Raw genomic sequence first — 11,937 nt, 5'->3', positions numbered from 1 at the left:
ATGATAATGTGAATGAAACTTTCAGCTTGAATGACACACACAAGGAGATTTCTAGAATATGAGTCACACGAAACACTTTGTCAAGCATGAGGTGTTGGTGAACATTGCTCAACACTCTGAGATCGAGAGAAGGCACAGCAGGTGTTATTTTCAATGAATTTGGAAGGATTAAACACTTGTGGCTTTCTGCAATATTTCAGTTACCAAAAATGTAGTTTTATGATTATAATCACCAATATCCTCAGCCTTGGTTAACATTTATTTATTTATTTATAAGAATGAAACACTGGTGATACAGTCTTCAGACGAGCACAGGTGAACATAGAAGGAAGGACAGCGCATTTGATAACTGGCATTGGGACCTCATTAAAATGCATTGATCACACTCTTCTCCAGGTGACTCAGAGAAGCATCTGCTCTGGCGCATGCGCAGTGCGTCGCTGTGAGTCGAGCGCATCGTCGGCTGTGCGGAGTGAAGAAGAGCAGCTCCAGCTCGGTGATGACAGGTATTCACTTTTATTCATTTATTCTCCAAACAGCCTCTCGTAGGTCTTAACATCGGTGTTGTCTTAACAGTGTTGCTCTATCTGGATGCATTTGATGGGTAACACTGTGACTGCTGCATGAATCTGCTTATGCATCGATCATCAAATAGTTAAAATGCTGCTTTATGCCCTATCGTTAAATTAGAACGACGCTGTATTTTTTAAACGGTCGCTGACGCATCGGTCACACCAGCAACTATTACTAGACTTCCATCATATAATTGCACATCTCTGATGAGAGGAGAGGAGAGGAGAGGACAGAGTGTCTCAGATCTTCAGGAGACCTCAGGATGGCGTCATCTGTGACGTGCGCGACTGAGCTTCAGCTTCATACAGATAGAAATTCATCTCAATTATTGTTATTTGTAACTGATAATATCATTCGTATTGAAACAAACGTGTGATAATTAAAACCAAAACAAACCAGAATGTCAGCATTTTAATTTGCTGAGAACCCGCAAAATATCATTTAATGCCATTATTGTGTTCAATGAGAAAACTAAAATAAAATATATCAAGTGTATATTATAAAAAGTAGCTTTAGAAAGAAAATTTTATTTGATACAACTTAATATTTATTGCATAATTTGAGAAACATCTCAGTATTTTTTGTTCACACAGTAAAAATTATTTACTGAAACAGCTTGAAAATTCTTCAATATGTTCCATAAAAGAAAGAAAGGGATGCAGGTTTGAAACGATATGAGGGTGAGTAAATTATGACCTTTATTTATTTATTTATGAAATTATATTCTAAATAAGAAACTAAAACTGCCAGTAGGTGGCAGTAAATGTCTTTATGAGTGAGTCTTTGAGTCATTCATTCATTCCATTCTTCAAAATGCGGATTCATTCAGAATCGATTCACTGCTGTGTGCTGCTCGGAGACGCACAAAACAGTTCTGCTCTGGCTTTATAGGTAATATTTTCGTAGGCGAAATTGATCAAAAACAGACAATATTGTAGCCTATCTAAAATTTAACACCTTATGAACTTCTTATTTACTGAACTGTTAATTTAAAATCACATTTGCACTTGATATATGACATATGATATGAGATACAAGTGTGTGCGCGTGGTTACTGGTTACAGTTTTCTTATCCCGAGGTAAAAATCCAATTAATTTTCTAAATAAAGGAATTCATTTTTTTAGTGATAACTTAGAAACAATAAAAGACACCTACTGTAGTTTTTAATCCTTGATATCTGCTTTGTTTAATCCATCTGTTTGCATTATTTCAACACATTTTTTTTCTTTGAAATAATTGTGTTTAGCAGCAGAATTGTTAATGGGAAAGTATATTACTCATGATTCTGTAATCTTCACCAATCAGAGAATCACTACAATAGCAGGAAATCATGTCATAAGAGCTCTTTAGCTCCTCCCTCTGTCATCTAGCTATAAATGACATAAGTCGCATGTAAAATCACATACTGTTTGAGTAGGTGCTACACTTGAATTTTAACTTACTTTGCGACTGTTAAAAAAGGTATGTTCTTTATAGTATAAATATGTATAGAATAAATGAATGTTGCCATGGTCATGTGATACAGTGTCAGTTGTGTGGCCTCATGGGATAGTAAAGTGACCACTGAATGCACACTTCAGAATCTCACTGAAAGTAGTCGGTCATCCGGGAAGAACTTGCCTACTGTTTTTCATGTCCTATACATTCAGACATACTTGTCTACTCACCTCACATACTGTTTTAAGAACAAAATAAATTATTTATATATACAAAATCAAAATCATTAACATAAAAACCAAAATCTCAATATAACTAAATATTTTAATATAGATATAAACAACATCTTTAATCTAAAAATCTATAGTTTTATATAATGTTATATTTCTGAAGCAAGTTGGCACTGAAACTCTACTGATGATGGGTAAATGTGGCTTGATGTTCTGTATCTCTGCATGCATCACTTTAATCACAAATAAACAAGCCGATGTCGTGTGAAGGAAGGGAGGCTCACTGATGTGCTGAAGGACGGCTGAGTCATTTCCTCACGAGATTCATCCGTGATTTCATTACAGACTCATTTCCCCTCCTGCTCTCATCATGAACAGATGCTCATATCTGAAGCCCAGGAGTCATCAGATCTGGTGGTTTTCTCTTTTTTTTTCTTTTCTTTTCAATGTTAAAATATTATCTCCTATTCCAGATGAATATGCAGAGTAACCTTTTATAGGTGAACCGTTCAGAAAGCTGATTCTCAGTTTCAGGAGAGAATATCTGTGCGTCTGACAGTGGAAAATGGGGAGGAAATCTCTTTAAAATTCTGCAGAACCGAAGTGGCACAAACTTCAGCTTTAACCAAAGGACAATCATTATTATTCAGATAGTGAGGAATTAGTTAATTAAAACTGCTTGGTCAAAATTGTGTAACTAGAATGCTGTTTCTTTAGGTTGTTAGTTGCCTGACTGTTAATTTGAGCAGCTTTCTGTCTGCTAAACGCATAAAATGTGAAATGGGCCTGAGATTAACACTCGCCAAGTGCCAAATGAAACAGAATATATAAATATGAAATACTTTACAGGTAAATTTCTTTATTGGTTTGTTTATTTTTTATAATCTGATTGAATTATAATAATAATTATTAGTGTGTCCCCAATTTGTTCAACCTGTTTTTTGAATGGAATAATGCACATAGGGTTTCATGGCTTCATGGGAACTGGATGTCGATGTTGTGTTTGTGTGCAGATGTGAAGCATGACTTCTTGCTCAGAGATCTGTGGCTCGGATTACGCTGAGCAGAGCCATGGCGCCCTCAGCAGCGGTTACCAGGGTTACGGGGTGCGTTCCTACCTGCACCAGTTCTACGAGGAGTGCACCGCTTCCATCTGGGAGCGCGATGAAGATTTTCAGACACAGAGATCGCCGAGCCGCTGGAGCTCTGTGCTCTGGAAGGTGAGCTGCTCTGAAGGATGCTATTATTCTGCTATTTCCATGCAAAAATGTGCCTGTTTTTACAAACCCGATTCCAAAAAAGTTGGGACACTGTACAAATTGTGAGTAAAAAAGGAATGGAATAATTTACAAATCTCATAACCTTATATTTTATTCACAATAGAATATAGATAACATATCAAATGTTGAAAGTGAGACATTTCGAAATGTCATGATAAATATTGGCTCATTTTGGATTTCATGAGAGCTACACATTCCAAAAAAGTTGGGACAGGTAGCAATAAGAGGCCGGAAAAGTTAAATGTACATATAAGCAACAGCTGGAGGACCAATTTGCAACTTATTAGGTCAATTGGCAACATGATTGGGTATAAAAAGAGCCTCTCAGAGTGGCAGTGTCTCTCAGAAGTCAAGATGGGCAGCGGATCACCAATTCCCCCAATGCTGCGGTGAAAAATAGTGGAACAATATCAGAAAGGAGTTTCTCAGAGAAAAATTGCAAAGAGTTTGAAGTTATCATCATCTACAGTCCATAATATCATCCAAAGATTCAGAGAATCTGGAAGGGTAACCTACTCCACCCTGAGGGTCAAGGCCGGAAAACCATACTGGATGCCTGTGATCTTCGGGCCCTTAGACGGCACTGCATCACATACAGGAATGCTACTGTAATGGAAATCACAACATGGGCTCAGGAATACTTCCAGAAAACATTGTCGTGAACACAATCCACCGTGCCATTCACCGTTGCCAACTAAAACTCTACAGGTCAAAAAAGAAGCCATATCTAAACATGATCCAGAAGCGCAGGCGTTTTCTCTGGGCCAAGGCTCATTTAAAATGGACTGTGGCAAAGTGGAAAACTGTTCTGTGGTCAGACGAATCAAAATTTGAAGTTCTTTTTGGAAAACTGGGACGCCATGTCATCCGGACTAAAGAGGACAAGGACAACACAAGTTGTTAGCAGCGCTCAGTTCAGAAGCCTGCATCTCTTATGGTATGGGGTTGCATGAGTGCGTGTGGCATGGGCAGCTTACACATCTGGAAAGGAACCATCAATGCTGAAAGGTATATCCAAGTTCTAGAACAACATATGCTCCCATCCAGACGTCGTTTCTTTCAGGGAAGACCTTGCATTTTCCAACATGACAATGCCAGACCACATACTGCATCAATTACAACATCATGGCTGCGTAGAAGAAGGATCCGGGTACTGAAATGGCCAGCCTGCAGTCCAGATCTTTCACCCATAGAAAACATTTGGTGCATCATAAAGAGGAAGATACGACAAAGAAGACCTAAGACAGTTGAGCAACTAGAAGCCTGTATTAGACAAGAATGGGACAACATTCCTATTCCTAAACTTGAGCAACTTGTCTCCTCAGTCCCCAGACGTTTGCAGACTGTTATAAAAAGAAGAGGGGATGCCACACAGTGCTAAACATGGCCTTGTCCCAACTTTTTTGAGATGTGTTGATGCCATGAAATTTAAAATCAACTTATTTTTCCCTTAAAATGTTTGCATGAATGCATGCTATTTTACTGTATGTTTCTGTGATATTTATCATTATTTTTTGTTTATTCATTATCACTATTTATTTTATTTTTATTTCCGTTTTAGTTTTTCTTAGTTCATTTTAGTGCTTCAACTTCCGAGACAACATTTTCTAATTTTCATTTAGTTTGTTTTCATCTTATATTTATAATTTAAGCTTAATTTCAATGAACAACGTTTTGAATAGTTTTAGTTAATAATAACCATGAAGTGATCTCATGTTGTACTCCTGATCGTCAGAATAAAATCTGGTTTATTCTGCATCTTATTTCTGACCACGATCAGACACTTTGAGTCTGTCTGACCGATATATAAAACAACCAAGCACCGCTCATTTTTGATATCACAATAATAGACTGATGTGGGGAAAGCATACAAACAATTTTAATACATGACTGACTGTACAGGAAACACAAAAGACATTAGCAACATTTGCAGCCAATCACAAAGGTGCCTCCTCTTCTAAAACACTGGATTAACTCTATTACTTTTATTTTCAGTTGCTATTTTGTCTTCCAACGATTATGAAAACAAGATAATCTCGATAGACAGATCATTGTATTGCAATGATTCGTTTTGTCTTGTGTTCATTTATATTGAACTTTCACACCATAAAAATCCTCTGATTAATAAACATGATCCCAATACTGACCAAAATAATCATGATTATCTTACCTGCAAACTCTGACATTGAAATATGCCATTGACATGCAAATCCAACTTTTTGTGAGGGGTTTATGAATGTGTATCTGAAGGGAACTGACTGTCTTCAGAAAAGTTTCATTATCTTTTTCATTTTACCTCCATATGATGCTTATAAGTGCATTGAATTTTGTCAAAGCTTTTTATTTGAACTGTAAAATTATTTATTTATTTACTTATTTATTTATTATTATTATTATTATTATTATTATTTATTTATTTTATTTATTTATTTTTTCATTTTACAGTTTAGGATGTAGTTCTATTCTGATATAAGAATTTCCACAAATTTTTCAGTTGGGAATATATTTTAGAAGAAAGATGTCCCTCTGCTAGCTTTGGCACAGAGTTTGACATCAAATATTAGTCAAGTCTTAATCTCAAAATGCTGTAACATCATTTTGAATTCTGTTTGGATGGCAATTTCTTCCAGTGGTCATTGGGTGAAAATAGTAAGTTAATCCAACACTGAAACTGTGTTAATGTTTAATGTAGGACAATATGTTTGATGTAGATCAAATCAACGTCATGTCAAGTTCGTGTCATTTTAATTTGCATATTTGACCTGTTTTTTGACGTCAATTTTGGTGTCTTTTCAACATCAATTGCCTGCTGCACTGTAAAAATGTTTTTTTTTTTTTTTAGTTAGAAACAAAGATTACTAAGAAAATACAATTTCAGTCTTCCTACTTCAAAATTTCACATTTAATTCATTGTGTTGCTTGCCGTTTCTTTGTAATTATTTGTGAAACTTGCTAGGAATTTCTGAATGGAAATAGTTTCGAGATAAACGTCTCCAGGTTATGTATGTAACCATGGTTCCCTGAATGGAACGAGACGCTGCGTTGGAAAACGCTATGGGAACGCCTTCAGCGAGACCACACTCTGAATTACTTCTGTGAGCCTTGACCCCCAAAGGACAGGGGAGATCAGAGGACTCGAGGCTATGAAGTAGCATCCTGATCCACCACTTAGCCTAAGCTTCTCTGGTCAGAGGCCTCGGCCTTGGCCTCAGCGCACTGCAGAGGACACGTGTAACTAGGGGGTGTCTTCCCACTGAATGGCCACAGAGAGGCCATGTAGACCCTCAGGGTGGAGTGGGTTAACCCTGCGGAGAATCTGGCCTGCAGGAACTCCAGAACTGTACCAACCGGGCAGTTAACTGGGTCGAGCTGGCGGTCTCTGCACCGAAAAGTGAAAAGTTTCCACTTCAAGGCATACAGTTTCCTTGTAGAGGGAGCTCTGGATTGGAGGATGGTCTCAACAACCTCAGCTGAATAACCGGAAACTACACAACTTCCACAGCTCTGGGCGGGGGTGGACGATCATACCCTTTGCCTGAGAAAGGAGATCTTTCCTGACGGGAATCTCCATTGGAACGCTGTCGAGGAGAGAAATCTGGTTCGAAAACCATACTCAGCCCAGCCAGAACAGGGCTATTAGCAGAAGACGGACCCCGTCCCGGCGCACTCTCTCCAGAACTGGGGAACTGCCATCTGCTCTGATTGAGCTAATATTAACCAATCATCGATGCGCTTGAGTCGTGAAAGTGTGGCGTGAGAGTGCAAGACCAAAAGGAAGAACCGGTAAAAGCAAACCTCAGGAACTTCCTATGATGAGGAAGGATGGAAATATGTGCATCTTTTAGATTGATCGTGACACACCAGTCCCATTGAATTGAGGCGAAGGAGAACCAAACTGGATTCTGTGGCCTCTCAGTACAGTGTGCAGGACCCACTGAGACATGTTTGGCAGTAGTTTTCAGGTTGCCAAATAGTCTACTAAGGGAATCGGTCTCTTGAGACTGACCTTTGGTGTAACCAGTGTGGCTAGCTTGGTGCCCTGAAGCGGCGAACCGGCAGGGGACGGCCGTACTAGCTGCTCTAGAGACCCCCATGGAGGTCGCTAGCCTCTAAGCACCGCTACGTTTCCAGGCCGTAACTGAGAGAAGCACTCGCCGGAGACCACTGTGCCCTAGAACACAGGCAGGGTTGGCAGACTGATCTCCTGAGGGCACTGAGGAGAGACAGGCACCGTGTATTGCGGTGTACACTGCTCTTCCCCAGGGGGGCCTGCCCTCCGCAGTCCTGAGCCACATCATCAGGACTTTCATAGCTGAAGTCTCCAATTAAAAACGATGGTGCTCAGACCCATGTCGTCTGCTAGAAAGACTAGCTCGGGGCAGGTCCCAATGAAGCACACATGGCAGGGGCTCCCACACCACTATGTGACCTCCTAAAGGAACCAGTCTCACGAGACTGGCCTCTGGTGCGCCTAGAGCAGGTAGCTCGGTGCCCTGAAGCGGTGGACTGGCAGGGGACGGCCATACTAGCTGCTCTAGAGACCTCCGTTGAGGTAGCAAGCCTCTTAGTAATGCTGCGTTTCCGGGTGGTAACTGAGAAAAGCACTCGCCGGAGACCGCTGCGCCCTGGAACACCGGCAGGGTTGGCAGACTGATCTCCTGAGGGCACTGAAAAGAGATGGGCACCGTGTAAGGCAGTGTACACCGCTCTTCCCCAGAGGGAGCTGGCCCTCAAAAAGTCCTGAGAATGATGATCCGCAGAACAGTTTCCCTTTGGCCTGTGAGCGCCACTCTGACTCTAGACTCTGCAGAGTACGAGAAGTGAAGCCCCCAGAATAAGGAGCTGGAACACGGTAGGTTGGGATTGCTCCCGCCCAGCAGCCCGTGCTGACCACCTCATCCTCCTCAGAGGAAGAGAGGTAAACACATGCTCTTACTCAATACATTTTTATCTCAAGAGCCCCTGTATATCTAACTTCTCAAAGTGAGAGAAATACTTACTTTTATTTCTCAGAATTAAATGCAATCAAACAACCAAAATGAGTAAACACAGTCTGGTGTGATACCATTCATATCAAAAGCATAAACAGATAAATACTAAATCTACTTAATTTAATTCCTCAGAATTAAATGGAGCCAAACAACCAAACGAGTAAACACGGTCTGGTGTGGTAAGATTCACATTAAAAACTGAAAATGATTTAATACACGCATTGCCTCAGCAGCGCACAAGCCGCTTGGTCACACAAACAATATCAATCTCCTCTGAGAAAAATAGCTGCAGCAGCGAGTTCTCACTCAGGGGGGGAAGAAACCACAGCACGGGTTTCCGAGCCTCGAAAACGAGCTCTAGATCTAGGGAATGCGGGTGGAGTTTGGAAGAGCTGTCTCCAACCCGTCCACAAGATCATGTGCAGATCTCCGCGATCTTAGTCACCGTCGTGCCTCAGCAGCAGTAGGACGGGAATTGCAAGATCACAGGCACGTACACACTCCTCGGAGCGTGCCTAGTGAGAGCGGAGCGCTTAACAGTGGGAAAAGCATAATCAGCCCCCTTATTTTTTCAGAGAGCCGACTGCGCAAGCTAATCTCCTCATTAATGCTGCTCATTATAATATAAGGCATAGTATGCTTGTGTTACTTCTTGTGTAACTGATGCTTGTGCAACTGATGTTTGTGCAACGTTGAGCTCATCGACGCCCTCTGTATGAATTTCCTCGGAGAAAGACAGGCGGAGCATAGCGCCCTCTCCTTGGGGGGAAGGACTGCAGCGCGGGCTTCTGAAACCCCAAGAGCGGGCGCCGGATCTGGTGGTTAAGGAAGAAAATAGGGACTCTCCCATCTACATTCCCTCCACCGGATCCATATGCGAAACCCACAAGCACAGCCGCCGCTCTGCTTGAAAAAGAGAGCCCTCTGAGAACAAAGCAAGGCAGTAACAAAATGCTCGCTATGCAGGCTTCCTAGAGAGCTGACTCTGCATGCTTCACTCCCAAGCAGACAACACACAAACTGTGTGTCCCCACCAAAAATATAGCACGGGCAGGGATGAACATACAGCCAGAACGCTGCTTGCACGCCCAAATGCTTCTTTTGACTTAAGCTTTGACTTAATGGAGCTTATAAGTGGACAAACAACACTTAATAAGACTCACAAACAGATAGCGACTGACACACACACACAGTGCTTGCTGAATGACAAAAAGCTGATGCCGGTTCCACCTCACGTGCTTTTATAGCTTCCTGGTCTCTACGTCACCCACCTATGACGTCTTGCCCTTCCATTAGACTGATTACACCTGTGATTCAGAGCGTGGTCTCGCTGAAGGAGTTCCCATAGCGTTTTCCGACATAGCTCGAGTTCCTGAAGGGGAACCCAATTTTCAGTGTGTCGATGAATGCAGTAATACATTTCTTCCGTGCTTCTCTCCATCAGGTCTGTCTCGCGCTAGGAACTCTGATTCTGGTAGCGGGGTTATCTGTGCTGCTGGTGGGCTACGCCACGCCGCCTCGACTCGAAGCCTTCGGAGAAGACGAGCTGCTGTTTGTGGACGGCCGTGCAGTGCGCTTCAACCGGGCCCTGGACGCCTGTAAGCTGGCCGGCGCCGTGCTGTTCTGCGTGGGCGGCAGCGGGATGGCGGTGGGGCTGCTGCTGGCCGCCTGCTCTCAGGGCAGCTCCAAGGGAGAGGTCCGTCTGCAGCAGCGCTTCAAAGAGCGGCTCGCAGAGATCCAGGCCTCCGTTCAGCCCGTCACCCGCGCTCCCACCCCGGGAGAGGCCAAGGTGCCCGTCACGCTCTCCAAAGTGCAGAGCGTCCAGCCCGGAGCCGAGACCTGACCTCTTGCCTCACAAACCACCCGTTAAACGTCCGACGGTTTCGTGCAAATCAAAACAACAGTTCCTAGAACAGTAGCGATAGATAACACTGCACTCTCTCTGGCGCATATCATTTCGTCTATGTTGAGCAAGAGCACAGAGAGTATTTATGGTGATTAACGTAAGCGTACCCTGTCGATATACTCGCGCGCTACAGCTAGGAATCAGAACACCTTTAGACTGCTGTTCCAAAAAGCAACATATTCTTCAGAGGCGTCAAGGCATGTGCGTAGTAATACTGAATAAGCAAGAATAGTTTCTCTATTACAAAGACTCCAAACACAGCCCCTCATTGTAATTGCAATTCCCATCCTGATACATGAGAAAAGTCACTTGGTAAAACTCATAAACGAGCAGAATGGAGGCCTGGCGTTAGCGGCTAATTCATCACGGCTGCCTTACTAACGCTGTCAACTACAATGATTTGTCATTTCTCTTTCAGAAAGCGTCACGTTGGTTCATTGCTATCACCTAAGGTGCAATTTTTCTCCAAATCTCTCCTAGCAAATGCTTCACAATCTATTGCTACAGTCAATCAATAGTTAGTTGACAGAACACAATGTGTTCTAAGCCACGGTTCCACACATCTCAATACCGCGCATCCGTTCTGCTCAAACACGTCATAAAATAGATTCCAGTTAAGATGCGCCTGTGGGATTATGTAATGTCCTCTCTTTGTGTTGCACATCCTTCTTGCTCCATCATTGGTGCTCTGCGTACACTAGTGGTCTGCTGGAGATAACACCACTTTTCTTTCTGTTGGCTTTCTTGTTTCGTGTTTCTCTTTGGCTTCATGGCATGTGCCACTCATTGGTAAAAATAATTATTTTGCCCAGGTATTTGCATCTTATTATTGTTATATTTTCTACTTTGATTAGCGCGAATGTTGCATGATGACAATTCAGTGAAACTTTGTAAACTACTTTCAAGAAGGTTGATAAAGAATGAAAAAGAATGTCGTTGTCGCTTTTTAGTGTAATCTTTTGTGTTATTTATTGATTATGAATTATCATTGAACATACTGTATATGCATTCAGATGTTTGAAAATGACAAGGCTTTCTAATGAACTTAGGATATTTGATAATCGATTAATAAGGCCTAAATGAAGTTTAAAAATATAACATTTATAATATCAGCTGCTTCAAGAATTGATTCTCCTTGTTTAAACTGACATATATGGATGTGTTTTCAGAGGTGTGTTGATCTCAAATGCTGGTAATCGTCTCAAACTGTCAAATCCTCTGGTTTGGTTTGTCCGTCTGCTCTTGGGAAGGAGACAGAAGGTATCGGAGCTGTTCTTACTCTTGGAACATGTCTATTTTTCAGCAAACAGAATAAAAACGACTGTTTGTTACCCTCATTGTCTGTCAGTGGCTATTTCTTCCACTTGTTCACTTTAAATTTGATCATTTAAAAGCTATCAGTTAATCACAGCACATTAAAATGTTTCATCTTTCTTTCACATGGTGTATTTCTCCTCAATCTATAAAAATGTCCATCTGGTCCAAGTCTGGTGTCACCGTTTCTGGGTCCAGTCGTTCT

At 41.7% G+C, this 11,937-nt stretch overlaps 1 protein-coding gene across 1 annotated transcript; it reads left to right on the top strand.

The window, feature by feature from the left end:
- The first annotated feature begins 356 nt into the window (after positions 1 to 356).
- LOC109066482 (neurensin-1) lies at positions 357 to 11,755 on the top strand. Its single transcript, XM_019083513.2, has 3 exons — positions 357 to 506; positions 3,255 to 3,461; positions 9,957 to 11,755. Exons 2-3 carry the CDS (start codon positions 3,264 to 3,266, stop codon positions 10,353 to 10,355), a joined length of 597 nt encoding a protein of 198 aa, XP_018939058.1. The 5' UTR covers positions 357 to 506; positions 3,255 to 3,263; the 3' UTR covers positions 10,356 to 11,755.
- Positions 11,756 to 11,937: the final 182 nt, after the last annotated feature.

Source organism: Cyprinus carpio, unplaced genomic scaffold (genome assembly GCF_018340385.1).
Source record: "Cyprinus carpio isolate SPL01 unplaced genomic scaffold, ASM1834038v1 S000006714, whole genome shotgun sequence".
In the NCBI taxonomy this organism is placed as follows: Eukaryota; Metazoa; Chordata; class Actinopteri; order Cypriniformes; family Cyprinidae; genus Cyprinus; species Cyprinus carpio.
The sequence above is the reverse complement of the archived record's forward strand: the minus strand, read 5'-3'. Positions and strand labels throughout refer to the sequence as shown.

Bases quoted from the DNA above. Each gene is read 5' to 3' on its own strand.
- LOC109066482 (XM_019083513.2), top strand. From the start codon at position 3,264: ATGACTTCTTGCTCAGAGATCTGTGGCTCGGATTACGCTGAGCAGAGC. The intron at 3,462-9,956 runs GTGAGCTGCTCT...TCTCTCCATCAG, and splicing joins GGAGCTCTGTGCTCTGGAAG to GTCTGTCTCGCGCTAGGAAC.